Genomic DNA, 25,180 nt, shown 5'->3' on the forward strand with positions numbered 1-25,180 from the left:
ATTTTTTGAAAATTCAAAATTGACTGTTTTTGGCGATTTATGCTTTTTTTTTAAAAAGTACGTACTTGATCAGTAAAAATGGTCAAAATAAGTCCCAAAACTAATAATAATTACCCAAATCCAAATTTCACCATTTCCAGTCATTCTGGAGCCTCCAGCGCTATTTTTCAATTTCTCCAGAATTTTGAATTTGCTCCAGAAGACGTGAATATGCAGTTGGACAGCTAAAAATCGAGTTGTGTATCATACTCGACCTGTTTAACGAGTTTATCTACATTTAAGCCGATTTTGGGAGTGACACCTCAAGATAGGTGTTTTGACCAGCTTTTTTCAAAATTAAAAAATCCAAAAAATCAAAAGATAACCGTTTGTGAGAAAATTTTTGAAATTTGCGCGAATCGCTGTATTTCTTCGAGAACTAACCCGCGGAGCGCAAATTCTACCATTTCCTGCCGTTTTGGAGCGAGAGTGACACCTCAAAAAACCACTCTTGAGGTGTCACTTTCAAAATCGGCTCAAACGTGGATAAACCCGTTAAACAGGTCGAGTGTAATATACAACTTGATTTTTAGCTGCCTAACTTCATATTCACGCCTTCTGAAGGAAATTCAAAATTCTGGAGAAATTGAAAAATCGCGCTGGAGCCTCCAGAATGGCTGGAAATGGTGAAATTTAAATTTGGGTAATTAAAATATTAGTTTTGGGATTTATTTTGACCATTTTTATTTATCAAGTACGTACTTTTAAAAAAAAGCATAAATCGCCAAAAGCAGTCAATTTTAACTTTTCAAAAATTCGCCAAAAATCGAAAAACAACTTGGGCATCTGAAAATTTGGTTTTGGGGGTTTTAGACTATGCTCTTTCCAAAAGTTGTGGTCCCGTTCAAATCGGAGTGTTACACCTCAAGAGGTTCCCTTGTCAGCAATGGTTTTAAAAAAACCATTATCCATTATATTAATTAATATTACGTATGATTCACGACCCTTCCCCCTCCAAAAAAATCGTTGAGATGGTAGTACGTTCTCATGTTCCAAGTTCCTTGCAATTCAGATATCCCAGTTTCCAACTTGGTGAAAAATTTTTGGGCCGGACGAAGAAAAATGAAAAGAGTGTCCCAAAATACGTCATCAGACCAAATCTCCATGTCTGGTTTTAATTTTTCAATTTTTGGGGAAGTTTTGCAATTTCTGATTTGATTTATTTTCCATTTTTAAAAAAATCGTAATTTGATTAAATTGAGACGTAGGTAAACTAAAATTCGATGCAGGTTCCTTCATCGATCTTATAAAAATCGATTAGCGATGTTTCGAGCTGTTCTGGAGCTCTTTGCATATTTTTGGATTTCCAATTTTGGAGAAATCGTCATTAAAAGAACAAAATATGTTCATACGTGCCAAAGTAGGATTGTACAGATGTTAAGGAGATGACTTACCATGTTTTTTTCGTACATATTTACCAATTCTTTCCATTACTTGTATAAGTTGAAAATTTGTACTCACCTAAAACAAAAAAGAAAATACAATTGCGAATTAGTTGACTTGTAAACTGATAATTTTTTAGTTATTTATCATTACACTGTATTTATCCAATTGTATCGTATCAAGAAAATGGAATCTCACGAAAATTAAAATTGAAAAACAGGTTGAAAGCATTTACAGTCGATTCGAAATGTCGAAAATGGTGCATAGGTTTTTTCTCCCGATTGAAAGGTTTTTTTCTACAGTGATTTGATGAATTTGGTTATAAAAAATTAAAATCTTCGTGTTTGGATAAATCAAAAAGATAAGTATCGCTTATGATGAATATCAACCTGTGAACTGTGCTCATTGATAAACGTACGTGGAAAAAGAAATATCTTCGCTGGTTATATTCAAAGACTTTTACGACAATGTGAAAATTCTCACTATAAATACTCGAGTAAATTACGACGTCGTAGAAAATTTTTACAACGCCGTACTTAATACGTTCAAAAGGTACCTATATAATACGTGTAGTGCCTAATAATGTAGTAATTCGTTAATAATAAAAAACTCTTATAATTTAATTAGTCTCAACGAACGCGTAATGTTGGCCTATTCTACGTATAGTAAACATCCAATTGCCATTGCTTTTTAAACGCGCGCTTCGAAATGTGTTATAACCTACTTACAATTTCCATAAAAAATGGTAAATTTCAATAAGTCGCGATGTAATGATTAAATCGCGTTGTCAAAATGGATAGGGGAAATGGGTAAAAATAAACAGTCTCGTCGAGGAATTTTTTTCACAAGGTTGATGTTTATGCGCTGTATAATATAATAATGGCATGCGTTTGAATGTTTAAAGAATATTGCAGGGTATTAAGAAGTAGGAAAAGTTGAAATAAGCCTCGTGAAATGCGTAGGTAGGTATTACCTGGTAATACTCTAATAGGTAGGTATCTTATGCTTGAAATATATTTTTTCGAAAAAAATGACGAAAGTATGACAAACTGTTTACAAGAAATGAACGCAACGGGTTATAATTTTTTCCCCCTTTATTCGAATAATTGAAACGAGATAAAGCGAGGCAATTTTTCAGAGTGAAAACCTTGGGAATTTTTGATGCTGGTTGGATTTTTGAAATGGAATTTTTTTTTGGTGTTCGTCGTATCGTTTTTTTCTTCATTTGATTATGTATATTGTGATGCTGAGGAGGTTCGGGGATTATTTCGCGAATCGTTTCTCTGTTATCGATTTAGGGAGGCTTACAGGGAAGCAGGATTCTCACGTACTTGGTTATTTATAGATTTTGATAGAAATTGAGGTATCGAATTCCGATGATGAAGGGCATTGATCCCGAGATATTTCGAGTGATTGAATATGACGGTTTTTTTGTATGTATGATTTTTCTACTCTCACTTTGCTCCGATTTGTAGGTATTAGTGGCTAAAAATCATAAATTTCCGATAACAATCTTGGGAGGTAATTGAAACTCTCTTCGTCGAGTCACACAACACTACCTTGAAAACCCAGCAAACGAGTAGAATCTCTCTTGCAGAAAGCATAATTGCAGACTTATGACGCACCAGAATGTTTTGGAGGCTGGATAACGAACGTGTGTTTGCTTTTTGTTTTTGTTTTTGGCGATAGTAAATGAATACTTATTTGTGTCAGTCTACAGCACAGCGTAACGATAACCGTAAAATACATAATAATTGTACGGGTTTCGAATGTACGGTACTCGTACGTATTTGTATACGAATACGAATAGTTCAGGATACGTTTAGACCATGGTTAATGCAGAACTCACGTATATACGTAGGTAGGTAATTATGTGTCGTATGAAGCCATCGGTTACATAATAATAAGTGCATAGGTGCGCACGCTCGTATGCGGAATGCGTGTAAATTATGGCACTCCGCATTCGGTATAATTAATTAGAAGAACCGACCCGACCGTCGTCGCGTTTACGCCTCTGTTCGACTCGCACATTCGACAAAAATCGCATGCTATAAAATGTATAATTTTAATCGACTTCCTTTCATTGAAAATATCTTGAAATATTTTGCATGGATTTCAATACTAAATCAGGGTCAACATTTTGGTAAAAAATTCGGAAAAATGTGGCGAGGGGAGGGGAGCTTTTACTGACTTACTCTTGAGGTAACCAAGTTACTAAAATTGGTTAACTTTCCTAAGTTTTGATTGTTAAAAATAATGTAAAAATCGCGTAAGTATTTATCAGTAATTATTTATTACCCAGATACATTGTATTCGAGAAGTCAACAAACATCAATCGTGACTTTGTAATATTTTTATACTCGTGATTCCGTTTTTTGAATATTCTAACTAATGTTCTGATCACGCAAACGTTCGCATTGTGGCGATTTTCTACCGTTTTATTTTAATGTACATACCTATTTGTTCGTTTGTAAATAATTATGTTTAAATACGACATCATTTTATTTCAAATTGTGCATCATATTTTATCAGGTTATGCACCCAGATGCATAAAACTGTGCCTTTTGAGATAATATGTTAATCGAGATGTATTTTGTTTGTAACTTTATCTGAATTCGTTTTGAAGGTTCATGTGCGGTTGTATGTATTACTCAAAAATTAGATGGCATGGCAGTTGTTAGCTGTTGATATCTAATCGCGTGTTATCATTCAACATACAGATTGTGGATCATAGTGTTGTGAGCTGTTGATATCCATATTCGCCTAATTGTCATCATGGATTATATGAAGGGAATCAAGCCTCTATCCGGTTCTAGCGATTGGCCATCTTGGAAGGATAAAGTGCTTGACATACTCGCTCTTTTCAACGCCATAGACATCGTCGAGGGTAAATCAGCCTGCCCAGAAGAACCAAAATTGACATTCTTAAGTTGATTGAAACATGGCAAAAAATGTCACCCAAACTGTTTCCCAAGAGCTACACAGTCACATTGCTGGTAGGCTCTCTGCGCATGAAGCATGGTTAGTACTCACAAAGGAATTTTATGATAAGGCTGAAGACCAATTATTTCAAGAATGTCTTTATTTCTTCAGCACTTCGCTCTTTTCAACGCCATAGACATCGTCGAGGGTAAATCAGCCTGCCCAGAAGAACCAAAATTGACATTCTTAAGTTGATTGAAACATGGCAAAAAATGTCACCCAAACTGTTTCCCAAGAGCTACACAGTCACATTGCTGGTAGGCTCTCTGCGCATGAAGCATGGTTAGTACTCACAAAGGAATTTTATGATAAGGCTGAAGACCAATTATTTCAAGAATGTCTTTATTTCTTCAGCACTTCGCTCTTTTCAACGCCATAGACATCGTCGAGGGTAAATCAGCCTGCCCAGAAGAACCAAAATTGACATTCTTAAGTTGATTGAAACATGGCAAAAAATGTCACCCAAACTGTTTCCCAAGAGCTACACAGTCACATTGCTGGTAGGCTCTCTGCGCATGAAGCATGGTTAGTACTCACAAAGGAATTTTATGATAAGGCTGAAGACCAATTATTTCAAGAATGTCTTTATTTCTTCAGCACTGAATGGAATGATATTGAAGATGCGCCCTCTGTTGTTGCGCGAATTAAAAATCAACATTGAGAATTTTGAGCTGGTCTAGAAAATTGCAAAATCGAGACAGTTGATAAGCTATTGGAAATATTATTTGTTTTGAAAGTTTTACACATCCTTCCAAGTCGTTTCGAATCTTTCAAATCGAGCTACCTTCTTATCAAATCGCAGGCTGATAAGTCTCTAAGTGATCTGTCCGATTCGCTTATCATGCATGAGTGTAACGTTGCACCAGTACATAGTTCATGGTCGCCGTCGTCATCCGAAGCTATGTTTGCTAAATCTGGTCAGAAGAGTGGTTCGAAATTTGTCGCTAAAACATCCGGGAATGCGTCCCGCAAAGCTCTGGGAATTACCGGAGAAACGACTGAGTGTGTAAATGCTGTTCCAGGAAAGGGCACTGGCTCAAAAAGTGCTCGCAGTGGATAAACAACGAGATTTTCAAAAAATTGTTCAAGTCTTGTTTTCTGCTGAAAATAGCAAATTTGTCAAGATCATCAAATAGTCTTGTTAGTTCTTGCTTAAAGTCATAAATTTAAAAAAAAAATTGGAAATCTTCATTTTTTAAAAATGTTACAGAAGTAATGCCAAAAAGACTCGCTTTCAACCAAAAAATTGAAAAAAAGAGTCTCCCATTTTCTTTAAAGATTGCAAAACAACATCATTTTTCTTGCCAATAATTGCCAAAAAGTCCTGATTTTTGCAAAATATCGTCAATCTTGATTTTCCCCGAAAATTGTCAAAAACTCTCAGTTTCTTTTCATAAAAAAATCTGAAAGATCTTATTTTTTACCTAAAATGTTGACTAATCTGAGCTGTTTAGCAATTCTTGTTCACTTAAAATTGCAAAAAAAGACAAAAAACAGGCGATATTTTACCCAAAAAGATGCAAAAAAAGTTTATTTCCAAAAAAATTACGAATTTTTGCTGAAATTGCAGAATTTTTGCATTTAGAAAAAATTCTAAGTAAGTATTCAATTGCTAAAGATTTTTACATTTAAAAAAGAAAATTATCCAAAAGCTTCTGTTTTTGCCAAAAATTGTCAAAAAGTATCATTTTTTTTCAATAATTCCCAAAAAGTCCTGCATTTTGCTGAAAATGTCAAAGTTCTCGCTTTTCAACAATAGTTCTGGAAATGGTGGTTTTTTCCCCCCAAAAAGTTTAAAAAATGTCATTTTTTTTTGAAAATTGCCAATAGTCTTGCTGTTTTTCCTTTAATTGTCTAGAAGCCCTTTTTCGCCCTATTTTTCCAAAAATTGTCTAATTTTTGCTTTTTGAAATTATTATTTTATTGCAATTGCTGAAGATTTTCACTTTTTTTTTCAAAAACTTATCAAAAACCCTCAAAATCGATAAATTTTAAAAAATAATCGTCTTATCCAAAAAATTTCAAAGTGTCAATTTTTTTTTGAAAATTGCCCACAAGTCTTGCTGTTTTCCATTAATGGCCAAAAAGCCCTTTCTGTTGTTAAAACTGTCAAAGATTTATTCTGTTTCCCCAAAATTTGCGGATTTCTGCTATACTAAAATTGTCAAATTTTTGTTTTTTGAAATTATTACCTATTATTGCATTGCTGAAGATTTTCACTTCTTTCTAAAAAAACTTATCAAAAAACCTCAAAATCAACAATGTTTCTAGAAATTGTCGTTTTTTCCCAAAAATTTCAAAAAGTTAATTTTTTTTCAAAAATTGCCCGAAGTCTTGTTTTGTGCCTTTCTGTGAACGTTTCGCTCCATTTCTCCAAAAATTTCAGATTTCTGCTAAAATTGTTAAATTTTTGCTTTTTGAAATAATTATTGCAGATGCTGGAGAATTTTACCCTTTTTTCAAAAACAATCGGAAAACGTTATTTTTTTTGTCAGAAATTACCAAGTCCGGCTTTTTGCTAATTTTTTTTGTTTATTTTCCAAGCTTTTTTGGATATCCAAGTTACTTTTTTTTCTTTCAATTTGTAAAAATTGAATACGAGCAAAAAAGTTCACGGTTCAAAATTCCAAAATTGAAATTCTGAACCAGTCATACAGTCGTGTTCATTGTGGTAATGCTTTGAATAAGGTGTAGAATTTTTGAAACAGTATGGGTTGTCTAACGACTAATTCGAAGGCAGGAAAGCAAACACGAAGGAACGAATGATTCACTGTAGGTTAGGTAGTCATATTCACGAGCAACAGACTCGTCTTGCTTCGGGCCATGAGACCTATTACGGATTACGGATTCTAATTACGATCGCGAGTATAAAAAAAATCTGCTAGCATAAGCTTTTATCAGTAAAGCTGGTGCGGTTAAGAAGGAAAATTTCATCGTTTATTTGTATTCGCGCACAGTAAAGCTGGCAAATAAGAGAAAAGAAGCGAAGAACAGCGGCACGACGACGACGGTGCTAGAAATCGGTTTTATTTTTTAATGATTTCGTTAGTTTTCTTTTTCTTTTCTTTTTTTTTTTTACAGCGAAACGTAGAAAAAATGCTCCCAAAAAAAAAAACCAAAAATATAGCGACGTGTTCTACGTTTTCATTTCTTCGCTGTCGAGCAAACAAAGGCGCCGGCGTGTTTATTTTTTTCTTTTTTTTCATCACGATCCGTAATAAAAAATGAAAAAAAAAGGCGAGATGCGAATTTTTTACAAATGAAACCGATATAATCGACGCTGAAAACCTGAAAATAATTTTAATTGGCGGAAGATTTCGAATCGTTATTTTTTTCCTGCCTTACAGTGCTACTCTGCAAAAGAAACGTGTACTGTAGGTGGGTTTTTAAAGGTTGTTGGAGAAAATTTCGTTTTAAAGTAAGTGAATGTGTCAATTGCGGATGAAATACGTTCAGAGTTTAGTTGGTTTTATCGAATGATGCGGACTGAAAATTCGAGGAAAAGGTGAAGCTGATACACTAATACAGGATGCGATTAAGACAAAATGAGAATTTTCAGTTCGATGTCTTACGTTCGTCTGACAAGAGAACTGATGTAATCAAACGGTACGTAACGTATTGGATGGAAAATACGTTGAAAAAAAGCTCGAAATCGATGGTTGATGGTGCACGAATTTATTAAGGTGAATTTTCGTCTGAACATGAGAAAATTGAAGGAATTATTCCCAATTGTGTAATGACGAGAACGTAAAAACGTAAAATAGGAAATTTCCTGTCAAATTTAACCATATGTGGGTGTCTCTGCCTGTGCTTATTTTACGTGCTTGATACATAGTACATACGTAAGTGGAACTCCATGAAAAACCTTCGCATCTACTTATCATGTCTGAAACGTAGTATACGCGACAGTAAAAAAAAAAAATGATACAAAGTTGAAAGAGCACAAAATAAAGCGAAATCTCATCATATTCTTTGTTCGGGCCGGAAAATTTGACAACAAAGGATGAAATCAAAGAACGACATTACATCTGTAGGCATAAAAGGGGAAACGAAAACGTTCGTGAAAGCGATTAAAATCATACGAACCTGCAGAGATTTTTGCGAATATAATACATCATGCCAGTTTTGTGTATACTTTCTATGCTATAACAATTGTGTCCCATTGATTGAATTACAGCGAAGGATACGTGGTACAATTTTTTTCTATATTTTTAGTAAATTTTGGAGATCTGTTGAGGTATTAGAGAGGTCGAATTAAAGAAATAAGTTTATATTCATACTCGAAGCACCTGAAACGATTTTTTCAATTTTCAGGAAATTTTTGGGGACCGATGTGAGTATTGAGAGGGGTCACTCACTCGCATCTTCTTCCAAAATTTCGATTTGGAGATGTTTGCGTATCTGCCTGGTTTTGAAAAATCTTACAAACTGGGGTGATATCGCAATTGGTGGAGAAATTTTTAAACCGGATGAAAGTAAATCAAAGGAACATGCAATACATCAGCAGGCAAATTTTCAGTTGTGCCGAAGTACATTTTTTTGATTTTTGGTGAATTTTTAATGAAAATCAAATTTGGATCACAAGTGGAAAAAAATCAAAATTTCAGCAAATTGACCTATAAAGCTGAAATTTTGAAACAATTTATTTTCGACAGCCCATATCGATTGGAAACGCTTCCAAATCATTCTGAGCAGTTCTGGATCACCCAGATGATTTTTAAAAGGTGAAATTTTCACAAAATTTTATCCACCCAATGAAGTTGGAAAGCCAAAATCTGTAATTTGAACATGCTGAGGAGATTGCAGATGGTTTCAAGACGTACTGGGATGATAAAAAATTTTGTATTTTGTCAAAATTCCCGAAAAGTCTCAATTTCTTTCTATAAATTATCCAAAAAAATCGCTTTTCTGTTATAATTGCCAAAAAGTCTCTAATTCATTGTTATCAAAAAGTTGAGGAAAAAAGTAAGGTTTTTTCGATTAAAATTGCCAAAAAGTTCTGCTTTTCTCCAGAAATTTACAAAAACATTAGTTTTTTTACAAAACCGATGAAAAAGTCCATTATTTTTTTTTTTACTAAGACAGAAAGTTGCAAAAAGTCTCGTTTTTTCGGCGAAGTTTTCTTTTTTCAACATAAAAATTTCGTTTATTCTTTCAAGAACGACCCCAAAGTCTCGCTCCTTTGCCTGAAATTGCCAAAAAACCACCATTTTTCTTACTAATAATATTCCAAAAAGGTCTGCTTTTTGATAAAATTGTCAAAGTCTGCAAAATTGTTGGAAAATTTCACTTTTTTCCGAAAATTATCCAAAAGTTTTGTTTTTTCTTTTTCTGAAACCGTAAGTTGCAAAAAATCTGTTTTTTTCCACAAAAATTGCAAGAAACTATCATTTTTCGACAATGATCATCAAAAAGTGCTGCATTTTTGCGAAAATTGAAAATAGTCTTGTTTTCTTACCAAAAATTGCCTCAAGTTTTTTTTTTCAAGGTTGACCAGAACTTTTACTTATTAGCAAAATGGTTAAAAATTGTGGGCTTTTGCGAAAAATTCCAAAAAGTCTCATTTTTTTCAAAAGTTGTCCGACAGTTTCGCTTTTTCACAGTCAGAAATAACCAAAAATACTTTTCTTCGGCTAAAATTGTCATTCTTGCGTTTTGCCTGAAATTTACTGAAAATCTCGCTTTTTAGCAAAACTGCAGCCAAAAAATTTCACTTTTTTCCAAAAATTTCGTTTTGGGGGGGGGGGAGAATCTCACTTTCAAAACTTTACTGTAGACTCCAAAAGTGTATTCAAAACAGTTCGAAACCGTTTCCAATCGATTTCGAGTGGTCAAAAAAATCACGTGAGTACCTTTCAGCTCTCGAGGTTCGAGTAAATTTGATAAAATTTGAATTTTTTCATATTTTGGCCCAACAATTTTTGAAAATTCGCCAAGAATTGCAAAATGCACTCTGGCTTTTGAAATTTTAGGAAGTAATCTTCTCCAATGACATTGTATTGCTAAAATTTGAGGCAAATGGGCTCATCGAGTGGACTCGCATTCGCGATTTTTTATTGGATACTGGAATGGTCAAAGAATTGGTCTCACACTCTTGCCCCTTTCCAACGCGATTTTCGCCTTACGCCACTACCCGAATTTTTGTGTTGACTGCTCAAGAGAGGGGGCAGGAAAATTTGTTTGATGTTTACTCGTATTTCCAGTTCGGCTTAAAAATTCTCGCGCTTGTTTGTACTTTTTCGCGTTTTTATATTTTTAATGGGTGTGTTTTTTTTGTGTTGTTTGTTTTGCTCAACTTTTATATTTGAAGTACAGGGATTTCGTTAGCTCATCCTGTACCTATATTCTAGAGTAGCCTTGGCGTGTGTTCGGTCCTTTTTCTTTTTCGTTTCGCAGACATACATCTTCGTTAATCCGTAATGATGAAACACGGTTATTATGGCGCGTACTTGTGCGTAAACGATGCGCTGCCTAGTGCCTTCACCGTTAAAGCTTTGATAATGTAACTACAAATAAAATCAGCTTAAGTAAGTATAATATCAGGAGCAAGGAGGTATACGGAGAAGAATTCGTATCCAGTGTACGTCTTGTCTGCGCCATCTCATCCAACATCCACTACACCGAATCTCAAGTTTTACTATCTCGATTAACGGAATACTACCTGTGAATGGACCTTTTGAAAAATAACTGCTTACTAGGGGGCTTCGCCCCCTAGGTCGCTTCGCGACCCAGACCCCCCAACGGCTCGCGCACTCGCTTCGCTCGTGCTGCTCGCCCTGGCCCTCGCTTCGCTCAGGTCTCTCGCCCCTTCGGGGCTCGCTTTTTTGACGACTCAACTCATGCCCCTCACTTCGCTCGGGCTGCTCCTATATGTCAATAGCGAATTCTACTCTGGTTCTAAAATACAATTTTTAAAATGAATTAACGACATTTTTTTCTCAAAAAACTTCCGACTATTCACTTCAGATTTATATTTGGGGTGTTGAATTACTCTGGTATAACTACCTATACTGACTTGACATCATCATTTTTTAGGAGTAAAATTTCTGAAATTCTGTATACGTAAAAATTGGGTAAAAACATAATTGAAATTCTTGTTGAGTAGGTAGGGAGTATGCTGGAATAATTCATTCCTATTAAATGAAAATCTGAGGTAAGGTAGTCAAATTTGTATCCCAAGTATAGAAACCCTACCAGTGGTGGCGTAGCTATAGGAGGGATGTGACTTGAGCCATTGCCCCCCCCGCATGTGAAAATTTGAAATAATACATGCAATAATGAACTGTTTTTTCGTTTTTTGTGGACCCATTTTTTTCAAAAAAATTTTGTTCTCACTTCACTTGAGCTGTAATTGCACCTTCATTTCCATTAAATTACCATACATTACAAAGGGTTTTCATAAAATTACCTCTAATTTCGATTTTTCATGCCTAAAAATCTGGTTTTGCCCCCTCCCTCGAGAGAATTCTGGCTACACTGTACTGAACCCTTCCTCTATCTTCACTTCAACTTTTTTACCAACATTTGTTCCAGTTCCACTAAACATTTCAATTTGTACTGTAGAAATAAAATTCTAAACCAAAAATTATCTCAAGTGCAGAACCTCCTCTCCTTTTTATTTTAACAGACACCACATTCCAGTTTTAAAAAAAATGAAATATCAAGTATAGCAATGAATGCCAGTCCTATAGGAGAAACTGCTTTTTTGGAACTCGCAACACAACAACAACATTCCCTCCTCAACACCCCTATGCTGTAAACACGCCCACATAGCAACGTTCTGAGTGTATTGTTGTCCGTGCGCATTGTATTCTGTAAAACGTGCATTTTATACACAATAGAGAAAGTGTTTTTTCAATTTTTTCGGCCCTTAATTTGAAAATTTCCGATTTTTTTTTTCTTGATGACATATCTACACGTCAAAAGGAACGTTTTAAAAAAAATATTGTCGAAATCGGTTCAATAGAAAAGGCTGGCGGACTCTATCAAGGTTTCTATTCGAAATTCTATTGTTTAAACACAATAGAAAACGTGTTTTTTCAATTTTTTCGGCCCTTAATTTCAAAATTTTCAATTTTTTTTCTTGATGACATATCTACACGTCAAAAGGAACGTTTTAAAAAAAAATTCGTTGAAATCGGTTCAGTAGAAGAGGCTGGCGGACTCTATCAAGGTTTTTCTACACGATTCTTTTAATATATATAGAAGATAACGATTCGCTTTACGTTGGGATGGAACAGGATGAACTCGAATTGTACGAGTACTATAGGATACTTAATTGAAATCGAAATATAAAAAGTATGAAACGGCATCTACCCCGGAGACAAACGGTACCGCACTGGATGATGAATGGAATGGAATTACGCGCTTCAACGATATCGTGTTCGTTGACACGTTGCAGATGAGGATGGAGAATGCAGCCTGTCTGTGCAGTCGAGCTGTCATTCTATGGCCATACAGCCATAGCTAGAGCTACGGCTATTTTACGAGCAGACAATGTTACGAGATGTGGTGTAGCGTAACGTCGATCAATATACACAAAATACAGTAGAGATACGCCGCCGACAGTTATGTAGGTACTGTGCTTGTGATGCTGTAACTATTGGCATGGTAGTGTTGGTAATAATAAGATAGAGGCAGAGTATCTGTACGAAATGTTACCGGTTACCGCTATGTTTCCGCGCATAAAATCGCTTAATTTTACACCTATTTAAGTAACATTTCGTGTTTTTGCTCGGATATGTATATAGCAATGCTCGTAGCAGCACAGAGAACGTTCACTTAGAATACCTCAGGTATCTATCTGCATAGGTCGTAGGTAATTCTTAAAGGACGATGATGTAAAAATGTATTCTGTTCAGACAGAGGCGTGCCAAACGGGATGGGTGCCCTTCCCTCCCCCCCCTCGGACAGAAAAATTTCGGCGAAAAATTGGGAAAAAATTGAGTTAGCTGCAAATACATTGCTAGGCAATTTGGTAGTTGGGAAAAATTAAGTGAGCAGGAAAAAAATCGAAGAATTACTAAAAACATGAAACATTTATGATTATCAGTTATCAAGTTCAGAGTTCAGGGACTGTACTCGGTTACTTTTCGAGTAACCAAGTTACGAAAGTTACTAATAGTAACTTTTTTGGTTACCTTTTAGAATGTTAGTCACTCAAAGTTACTTTTTTCGAGTTTTTTCACAAATTTCTTCTTTTTTTAAAATTCCGTCCAAAATTCTACGAAAAAAAAACATTGCTTTTATTTAAATGGCATCATTGCTTTTTCAGCGGTACGAATCAATTTTATTTTTTCTGTTTTGATGATTTTTCTTCTGAAATGTATGTTCGTATGTACTTAAGAGTTTTCTAATTTCGACAGGTATTATTACCTATTACTTATTGAATTTCTCGATGGTTTTTAGTGGTTTTTCTCCGGTTTTGATTGATTTTTACATTTTGAATTTTGGTGTTGATTTTTTTACAAAATAATTTTTCCACAATTTTGCTCTGAATTTTGATGACGTTTTTCGCCTGAATTTTCTCCGAATTTTATCACCTTGAATTCTCGTCATTTTTTCATAAAAATTTTCTTTTGAGTTCGTGTGATTTTTAATGCTCAAATAGTCGGGATTTCTCCTCATTTCGGTTCGATGGCTTTTTTTTGAATTTTGTGAATTTTTTTCTTCGCTAATTTAGTGAGTTTTCTTTTGAATTTTTGTAGATTTTTCGCTATTTTGACGGGTATGATTTTTTTGAATTTTCGCGAGTTCTCTTTTTTCAAGTTTTTTGATGACTTTCTCGGAATTTCCAGTTTCTTCTCCTTTGAAATTTTGGCGAAGATTCTCCAGTTTTGACAGAGTTTTTCAACTTTGAATTTTCACGATTCTATAGCTTTGTCCTAAATTTGTGGTAATTTTTGTGCCTAAATTTTGACTACATTTTTTTCTATTTTAAAGGTTTTTTTTGAGTTTTATGCTTTGAAAAAACAAGTGATTTTTTTGCTCACATTTTTGTGGAATTGTGATTTTTTTCTTCCAAAAATCATGATTTCCTTTAAATTTTGATATTTTTTTTCGAGAAGGGAGGGAAGCTTCTCCAAGATTTGATGACTTTTTCACCTTTTGTGGTGGATTTTTCTGCATCTTGATATCTTTCATTCGACCCTCTCTCTCTTTTCCTCTTCAGTTTTGCTACGTAGAAATTTTTCGACGATTTTTCTCAAAAAATTTTCGATTTTTTCCGAATTTATACCTGATTTTAATTCTCGCGAGTTCTGTGTTCTGAATTCTTAATGATTTTTGCTGAACTGAATTTTTGAGAGTTTTCTATTTTCATCATTTCCATAATTTTGTTTTGAATTTTATTGATTCGGTTTTCTGCCTTAAATTTTGTTCTTAATTTTGACGAAACTTTTTTTCTTGAATTTTCGAGATTTTTTATAAAATTTTCTTATAATTTAGCCCCAAATTTTAGTAGTTTTTTCTGCTTACATTTTTGCGGAATTTCTCTGTTTACAGTTTTTTTTCGTTTTTTTGCACTGTGACTTGATGGTTTTATCCAGATTTTTTTGGTGAGAATTTTGAAGTTTCAAAAATCTGCTGGAGGCTCCAGTAATTTTCAAAAAAAGTCGCTGGAGACCCTAAAATGACGGTTTTAAAAATGGAGTGTACAGTAAATTTCAGCTTTCCATCTCCATTTGATGAAATTTTGTGAAAATTTGAAGTTTCAAAAATCTGCTGGAGGTTTCAGGAATTTTCGAAAAGTCGCTGGAGGCTCCAAAACGGCTTGAAATTCATCTGCAGTACTTCGTAGCGTATTGAAATTAGTTTTTAGAATAAATTTTAGCTTTACAACTCCAATTTTATGGAATTTTGTGATAATTTCGAGTTTCAAAAATTTGCTGGAGGCTCCAGAACTGCTCAAAACGGGTTGAAACCGTTTCCAATCGATTTGGCATGTCGAAAATAGGATATATCCCAAATTTTAGCTTTCTAAGTCAATTTGGTAAAATTTTGATATTTTCCCTCATTTTTGGCCTAAATTCGATTTTCAAAAATTCACCGAAAATCGAAAAACCCACTTTAGCACTTGAAATTTTGACAGGTGATAAATGTTTGCATGATCTTTCGATCTACCTTTGTAAAGTTTGAAAAAGTTCGTGCAAGTCCTATGTAGAAGTGCAAAATCTGCGATTTCGGCTGACCTGTCAATCAAAATGGCCGCCATTTTGTAAGTAAGGCCAACTTTTTTTTTGACAACTTTGCTTTAAAATGTTCCTTGGGATGTCCCCTTCAATAAAAAAGTTATCCCGGAGGATCGGCGGGGGGGGGGGTGCAATTACTCCTATTGTCATATGCCGGACTATAGGGACTTACGATTTTGATTTGTTAAAAGAAGATCACAAAGAGGTTTTTCAACATATTTTTTTACTTTTTTTTCTCTCCAGATCTTGATCTTTGCTCTGCTTCCTGTGTTGGTCATTTTCTCTCAATTTCAATAATTTTGTCGCCTCTACTATCAAATACATATCAACCAAGAGTGGTAACTAGAACTACAGTAGGGTTGGAAAAAAATTGGCCAACATCGATAGCATAAATGGAAATTTAAAGTTTATAATATCTCGAGTATTCGTAGGTGGTACTGAAATTTGAATATTCGAAATGCTGTATTTGTAATCCGCGCACTCGCTGAAGGAAAGCAGAGGGTTTTTTTTGAAAATAGGAAGACGAGAGATGGCGTATTAATATCTGGAACCTGTGTACACACATTTCTATGTATCCTAATATTTGTTCGCTTCCAATATATCGAATCTTTGGTAGTATAGCGAATACATATTTGACATTCGTGCTTGGATTTTCGCAATCACGGTTCAGGAAGTTGGATAAATTATACGCGATAAGGTATCCCTATCCGTTATATCCGTGTTGTTGATTACAGTACAAGAGTACTACCTTACTAATACCTACATAGTACATATACTACCATAACTTAGTTGTAAACTTTAATTCCTGTCAAAGCAAAAGATAAGAGAAAATTTTGTAACTATTCTAATTCTTCGTATTTCTCAGAATTATAATCTTTGCTCTCGTAATACCTAAGTATATAAGTACATGATTAAAAATGCTAGCAAGTCGTATTCTCTTGAAACTGAATCAGCAAAGCTCAATTTTTTTTATTTTTTCGCATGTACGGGTAGGTACTTCTAAAGTAGATATACCCAACTGAATATCGAAAGAAAAATAAATTGAATATTTCTGAGGTTGAATTTTTCAAAAATCATAATATTATTATGCCCAAAAGTATGATCTATTGGAATTTGTTGTAAAAAACGACAATTTTTAGCAACTTTGCTAAAAAGGTGAATTTTCGTACATTTTTGGAAAAGCGAGACTTTTTGCGAATTTTTGGCAAAAAGCAAGACTTTTTGATATTTTTTTGGTCGAAAAATGATATTTTTTTTGCAATTTACAGTTTGAGAAAATAAAACAAAACTTTCGAATGAGTAATTTTTGGAAAAAAGTGAAATTTTCTAACAATTTTGCCAAAAAGCGAGAAATTTTGTATATTTTTGGCAAAAAAACAAAATTTGGACAATTTTAGCAAAAAGCAGACCTTTTTGGAATTATTATTAGTGAAGAAGTGGTAGTTTTTGGCGTTTTATGGCAAAAAAACCGAATATTTTTTCACAATTTATTTTTGTCAAAAAAGTTGAATTTAGTGCAACTTTCTGTTTTAGTAAAAAAAAAAATTAAGTATACCGTGTCTTAAATAATTTTTAACCCTTTTTGAGTATAAGTTTTCTGCTGGTATTGTTGCTATTAAAAATAGATTTGGGCCCTCTGGTTATACTCGTACGATTTAATTTCACGTTTTCTTTTCAAGTCAACTATTCCCCCCCCCACCCATCTTCAAAAAGGAGGTGGTTGGTGGTCTGGTGGGGTACTCCTCAATATTCTATTCATCAACAGTTTTTGAGCCACTTACATTTTAAGCATTTCTAATAAACCGATTGCATTTTTCCCCAATCTGCCTCCAAAACCTTGAATAAAGACTGAAAAGGGAGGAGGTAATTTAGCACTTCCCAATTGTTGAATTAATTCAAATTCCGGATTCGAAGACAGTTAAAACGCGGAGAAAAATGAGTGAATGTGATCACTTGATCAGGTCTGGTCAGTTGTAAGTGTATCCAGGGAATGCCTAGATCTGATCTGATCTAATCTCATAATATTCTGATCCAACTCAATCAGATCTTGCCAACTCTGATCTTATTTTAGGTAGGTATGGTGACATCTGTTCAGATGAGCATTTATCGAATTAGATCTGCTCAGGTACTGCCAATTTTATGATCTGATCAGATCCTAACCATTTGGCTAACTGACACCAAAGCCCCGGCAGATGTGACTGACTTTAAGATTCGATTCGAATTTCGAAGTACGAGTATATTCAGACATAAGCGAAGACTTAGAAGCTTTGATCGACAATAGATGATCAAGACAGCCAACTGTTCTATTGGTCATTGGTACGACCAGACGGATAGATAAAAGTCGAGTACTCACACTTTCAGTAGCCGAAGTACTGGTTGAAGACGACGTATCGGTAATGGCAATAGCCGGAGCAGCGCTTAGGGTCGTCGATGCCCTGCGACAAGATCTACTCCTTCGTCTGATGGTTTGTGGCATAGGCATCGGCATCGGATCGGTTGACAATGAGCCGGATACATACGTTAACACGTTAATCGCTTGCGGGGCGAAATTGCACGCACGTCGTCTCGTACAATAAACTGGTTTTAACACGGCGCGATGTCACGAGTTGAGAAGATCGATCGACCAACCAAAAAAAACGCAAGAAGACGAACAGAGAGATCAGCTCAATGATGCGGTGAAATTGATCGTCGATCACACTATACCCTCTACGTCACCAATCACCAATCACATTTGCAATCAATTTGAACGCGCAGCAGAGACGGCAATTAACGATCGCGACTTTACTCGTACGTGTGAGGCGAACGTGCATCGGCGAGCAATGGACGCCTATGGTAAACTGATACCAGTTCAATTGAATCTCGCTTTCGTTTGTTATAGGTACTAGTGGTTTGACACTGAAAAAAAATTATACAACACTCCTTCGCGAATTGGCCGTTGATTTGAAGAAGTGAGTGAAAAAAAAAAAATCAATGCAACAACTGTACGGTTATGGTTGTGGTTACGTGTGGGATGCATAAATACATGTACGAGTAAACTTTACATATTATACTGCTCGTATTATGTCCTATAAGTATATGGGCGCGCGGTAGACGCGTACCACATTACAATAGTTAAACACAGTTGGTATCATAAATTTTTCACACACACGCATACGAGTATACCCCATACTCTCTCAACGAGTCGCGTTCTTTGCCATATTACGAATATACTATGTTTAACCAAACTATATAGCTCAAAAATCAAACACCACGTCTGACTCGATTCTCGCCATTATTGGCGAATACCGAATACCATACTCGAGTATTCGCGTATTACACGATCGTATTACGCCCAATAATGCGCCAAACGAATAATCGATTCGAATCAGATTTATATTATGAAAACGTATCTAGCGTATGTAGCAGCAGATACTCAGCCATAATACGAGTACGTGTACTGTGTAGTACGAAATATGTATTAAGGTGAAAATTTTTGATGAGTTGGCGTTCGTTGTTGGTTCGCGCAACGCCGAGATAACCTTATAAAACGTTTCCTTCCAGTTATAAAGAAAGGGGGCGCTATTTAATTACAAGTCCTTAAAACGCTCCCCCGTGTATATAAGACGTCGACAACGATGATGATGATGATGACGACGACGACGACGAGTTAATTAGCAAATTATTCAATCTCGCTGAAATCGTTTATGGCGGATGCTGCTATACGAAGCAGTGTTCGGATGAAGGCGGTAGCGGAACAAGATGGGAGAGGTATTAAGGCAGCCACTGTTGATGTGCGATGAAAAAAATTATTGTCAGTACGGATTCGTGTGATGGAGATGTCACATCTGCGTCGCTCAGTAGGTCTGATTGATAATTTGGCTGGTCGAAAATAATTATGAACACCGATAAAGGGTATATTTCCAGGTAAAATAGGCGAAATGGCCCTGTTCCCAGATTTGGAAAACTATATGATGGATTAATGTTGGGTGCCTCCAAAAAAAAATTTCGAGCGGAATTTCCGCCCCTGAACGCCCCTCCCTCCCCTTCCCCCTGGACAGTATATCCAAAAAACGCCTTAAAAAAGTCCTAATATTTTTTGTAAAAATGAACAAAACACCTCGTTGTTGGCCAAAATTTCAAAAATTCCTATTTTTGCTCAAATTATCAAAAAAGGAGGAGTTGCGATAAGGCCATTTTTTGGCACCAGCTAGTTATCGACTCAACTACTCTTAAAATGTTGTGATTAATGTACGAAATACGAATCCGTGGTTAGTTAACCCAAAATGACCATTTTTTGGGCTCCAGGGGTTCCCAAAGTTGCGAATAAAAACATAATTTTAGGAACCACTTAGTAGATATTATTTTCAAAAACCTTTTTAGCATAAAATATCTGTTTGAGTTTGAACCAAAAAACATTATGGGAGGTTATTTTCTTACTTTAGACCCTCGGGGGCGAAAATGGGGGGGGGGTTCAATTTTTTGAAAATTTTGGAACCACTATTTTGGACCTACCCCTTCGAACCCCGCTAAAAAGATTTTTACAGTTTATTAGTATCTGAAAGACCTCCATCCTACCAAATTTTGAGCTCGATATAAATTTTCGCTGGTACTCAATAATCCAATTTTCCAATTTTTCGTAATTTCGATATTTTGAGAACCCTTGGAAAACTAGAAACCTGTAATTTGCGCCGAACGTAACCTTCTGAGGTGTATATTCGATTAAGTATTTAGATGAAAAAGTTGAATTAAGCTCCCTGTATATTTGTAATTTTGAACCCTTTTTTTCAGAGCCTCCCATTTTAGGCACCCCTAAAAATGGCGTTTGTGCATATTTTTTCAAATAAATTGAAGAATTTACATTTGAAACACACTAGCAAGTGCTCGATAATTTTTCGTAGGATTTTTCCAGTAACTTTCAAAATTGAGCTATTTCGAATCAAATTCTGAGATTTAACTATTCGAGAAGACGTGAAAATAACGTTTTCATGATTTCAACGAAGTAAAACTGCCAGAATTTGACCTGAAATAGCTCAATTTTGAAAGTTACAGGAAAAATCAAATGAAAAATTACTGAGCAATTGCTAATGTGTCTCAAACGTGAATTCTTCAATTTATTTGAAAAAATATGCGTAAACGCCCTTTTTAGGGGTGCCTAAAGTGGAGGGCTCTAAAAAAAAGTTCCAAAATTACGAATATACAAGGAAATAAATTCAACTTTTTCATCCAGATTATTAAATATATACCTCAAAACGTTACGTTAGGCGCAAATCGCAGATTTCCAGTTTTCCAGGGGTTCCCAAAATATGGAAATTACGAAAAATTGGAAAATTGGATTTTTGAATACCAGCGAAAATTTTTATTGAGCTCAAAATTTGATAGGATGGGGTCTTTCAGATACCAATAAACTGTAAAAATCTTTTTAGCGGGGTTCGAAGGGGTAGGTCCAAAATGGTGGTTCCAAAATTTTCAAAAAATTGAACCCCCCCCCCCATTTTTGCCCCCGAGGGTCTTAAGTAAGGAAATAACCTCCCATAATGTTTGTTGGTTCAAACAGATATTTTATGCTAAAAAGGTTTTTGAAAATAATACTAAGTGGTTCCTAAAATTATGTTTTTATTCGCAACTTTGGGAACCCCTGGAGCCCAAAAAATTGTCATTTTGGATTAACCAACCACGGGTTCGTATTTCGTACATTTATTACAACATTTTAAGAGTGGTTGAGTCGATAACTAGCTGGTGCCAAAAAATGGCCTTATCGCAACTCCTCCTTTCAACTTTTCGTAAAAATTGCCAAAAAATCACCTGTTTTTTGCCAAAATGTTCAAAAAATCTTATCGCTAGAATAATCGTCAAAAAAGTCTCATTTTTGCTAAAATTGTACTGAAGTTTATTTTTAGAAAAAAATTATTTAAAAATCCCAACTTTTGTCAATTGCCAAATAAAGACATGTTTTTGGCCAAAATTGTCGAAAAATACCTACTTTTTTTGACATTATCAAAAAAAGTCCTAATATTGTTGCAAAAATAAACAAAAAAAAAACCGTTGTTGGCCAAAATTTTAAAAATTCCTATTTTTTCCTAAATTATCAAAACATCTCACCTTTTTGTGAAAATTGCCAAAAAAGCACCTGTTTTTTCCCAAAATGTTCAAAAAATCGAATAATTGTTTAAAAAAGTCTCATTTTTGCCAAAATTGTGCAGAAGTTTCTTTTTTGAAAAAAAATTATTTAAAAACCCCTACTTTTGTCAAAATTGCCGAAAAAAGTCATGTTTTGTCGGAAAATAAGTACTTTGTTTTGATGTTATGAAAAAATTCATCATATTTTTTGTAAAAATAAACAAAAAACCACGTTGTCCAAAATTGTAAAAATTCCTATTTTTGCTAAAATTATCAAAAAATTTCAACTTTTTGTAAAAGTTACCAAAAAAGCACCTGTTTTTTTGCCAAACTGTTCAAAAAATCATATCGCCAGAATAATTGTCGAAAAAGTCTCATTTTTGCCAAAATTGTACAGAAGTTTATTTTTTGAAAAAAATCATTTTAAAACCCCCAGTTTTGTCAAAATTGCCAAAAAAAAGTCACGTTTTTGTCAAAATTGCCAAAAAGTCACGTTTTTTGGCAAAATTGTCAAAAAATACTTTTTTTGCCGTTATCAAAGTCCTAATATATTTTGTGGAAATGACCAGAAAACTTCATTAGATATAGCCAAAATTTTGAAAATTCCTGCTTTTGCCAAAATCATCTTAAGAAGTCTTTGTTTTTTTTTGCCAGAATTGTCTGCAAAGTTCTGTTCTTGCCTAAATTGTCAAAAAAATCTCATTTATCTCAGAATTGCGAAGAAGTTCATTTTTTGTCAATATTGTAAAAAACTACTAACTTTTATAAAAATTTCCAAAAAAAACTTCTGCTTTTCGCCAAAATGTTCGAAAAATCCTGTTTTCAAAATTGAAAACATCAATTCTTGCTTTTACCAAAATCAAATTAAAAAGTTCTGTTTTTTGCCAAATCATCGTCGAAATTTATTTTTTCGGAGGTATCAAAAAAAAAAACTGTTACCAAAATAATCAAATTATTACAAAAAAACTTCTGCTTTTAACCAAAATTTTTAAAACATCCGACAAAATTTTAATTTTATTGATTGTTAGGATGAAAATACTTGTAAAGAGACACATTTTGGCGAAAACAGTTTTTTGATAACATTTTTTGAAAAAAATCTTGTTGAAAGGCCCATGCTTCTTATACACATCCTGCGTGGTACCATGATTTTCTCCCCACTACTCGTGGATATCGATTTTTTCCCGAAAAAGTACGTTTTTTTTTTGCTATACTGTCCAAGGTGGTGGTGGGAGGGAGGGGGGGGCTGAGGAGCGGAACTTCCACTCGAAAATTTTTTCGGAGGTACCCAACAATAATACATCATAATTTTCCAAAAAATTATCGAAGTGCGAATTCATTTTGGCAACATTGCAACGTACGAGTAAAAGTATAAAAATGTCGAGAATTAATCGACGAGGTCTTATCAAAAAGATGATTCATAGAATTGAAGATAAAATTCGTTCAGTCAAATGTCTCCTATTTTCAACAGGTTTTTCGAGTCTATTGTTAAAGGATACCTACGAAACGTCGTTTGGCTGTTATGATGACTCATCAACGTGATAAATAGCGCTCAAATGCAGAAATATGCCTCATTACGTCATACGTGTGAATTCATTTTCGATATTGCGAGCATTTCTGTTCGATTATCATTCAATCGTGAAGCATTTATTACGAGAATAGGTTCGCGCAGTTTATCGTTTCGTGAAGGGTTGGATAATTTTTTCAAAAGTTTTGAATCGGATCTGGTCGTAAAAAAATATTCGCGTTTTTTTCCGAGATTTTCATCGCGTTATTCTGGTTATAGTGTACTGGCATTTTGATTCGTATTCGCTTCGGATAATACGTGATTCGATTCAGAATGACGAAAATTCGCAGAAGTGTTTTCTTCATCGCGAGCAAAGCTGTCGAGATGATTTGGAATTGGATCAGTAACAGAATTGAGTCATTTATTACCATGTGTAAGTAATACGTATCGATTTCATTTTAATTATGTGCCTAGTTGGAAATATCGAGTACAAGTAGAAGTAAAGTGACCCCAAGACCGGTCAAGTGATCATATTTTTAGAAATGAGGAGTAGAATCTCCCCAGTTTGAGATTCGAGTTTTCCTGCAAATTGTGAAATTTGGGTTTGAGAGGGTAATATTTGCCCAAAATTATTCATTCTCACGCTCATAATTTAAAATATCGATGTCGATGTGGTTGAAATTTCAGCCTTTTTTGAAAATGACGTGTTTAGGAAACCAACGACCTCTTGAAAAAATCTGTTTTTAAATCGTAGCAGAATTTTTGCGAATTTTAGGAAGTTGGGGGGGGGGCTCAAGGCTGAAAGTTTATTCAAGTCAACGAGGCCAAACCACGATTACCTAAACCTATGTATCTTCGCAGATGACGAGTAAATTTGAAAACGCAGATGAAAATTACCTTCATCGTGCTGTCGGTTTGTCGCGTGGTGCTTATTCTTAGCTCGCATACTGCTATTATCTTTATTTTCTTTTTTTCTTCGGCATCGTTAAGCTATGCGCATAAATTAAAATTTGAAAAATCGACGTTTTAAATAAACACCGAGATTATACGATGCAACAATGACAATCGCATTTGTTCGCGAATGTTTTTTGTGTAACTGAACATTATACGATACGTATGTATTCAAAATATACCTTTACCTAGACCTACCTACGGTAAAAGAAAGTAAAATGTAGATAATCCTCAGTATTTTCAAGGGTACAAGTAACGTCAGCTTATAAATTATAGGCATGTGTAATATGAATGAACATTGTAATACCTACATTCATCTGCATAATTTGATGCATGCGAGTGTTTGGCGCAGTTGCATCCGCTGGTATTATTGAGAGAGTTGAAATGTGCGTTAAAAATGTTAAAATTAACCAAATGCTCGATACAAATTCAAAAGGGTGTATCGCTGACTCGTCTATCACAAAAGAACGCCTTGGACTAGTTTCACAGGCAACCGATCCTAAGTTCAAGTATGGATGTTTGCATGGTTTCAGAATAAAAGGGGCCAAGTTATTTATGCTCATTCGAAAGTTTTTTTCTATGTTCCTCGGGTATTTTGACCTTGCATCAATCAAGATCTACGATAGATGGAAATTTGCACTCGACTACTCTGAATAGAAAATTTTAGATCATTTTGCTCATCTTGATTAGCTTCGTTGAAATCCGAATAACGTACCGAAGGCATGATTTTTGGAGGGTTTGAATCGAAAAAATGAGCTAATATTCATATTCAGCGCTTTCAAAAACGTATGAAACGATATAGTCCGGCATATGACAGTAGGAGTAATTGTACCTCCCTCCCCGATCCTTCGGGACAACTTTTTTCTTAAAGGGGACATCCTAAGGAACATTTTAAACCAAACTTGCCTAAAAAAACTTGGCCTTAACAAAATGGCGACAGTTTTGATTGACAGGTCAGACGAAATCGCAGATTTTGCGTTTCAACATAGGACTTGCACAAAATTTTTCAAACCTTACAAAGGTAGACCGAAAGATC

General features: G+C 34.7%; 1 protein-coding gene across 6 annotated transcripts in view; it reads right to left on the reverse strand.

Annotated features, from left to right (window-relative positions):
- Positions 1 to 25,180, reverse strand: part of RapGAP1 (Rap GTPase activating protein 1) — a 264,659-nt gene that overhangs the window by 58,426 nt on the left and 181,053 nt on the right. Inside the window, exon 1 of one of the 6 annotated variants that reach the window (XM_065361101.1) lies at positions 17,947 to 18,432. The exons of the other annotated variants lie outside the window; for them this stretch is intronic. Coding sequence (XP_065217173.1) covers positions 17,947 to 18,081 — 135 coding nt within the window. The 5' untranslated portion in view covers positions 18,082 to 18,432. Of the gene's footprint in view, positions 1 to 17,946; positions 18,433 to 25,180 lie in introns of those variants that run through there. 6 annotated transcript variants of the gene reach the window in all.

This window comes from Planococcus citri, chromosome 4 (genome assembly GCF_950023065.1).
Source record: "Planococcus citri chromosome 4, ihPlaCitr1.1, whole genome shotgun sequence".
Classification (NCBI taxonomy): domain Eukaryota; kingdom Metazoa; phylum Arthropoda; class Insecta; order Hemiptera; family Pseudococcidae; genus Planococcus; species Planococcus citri.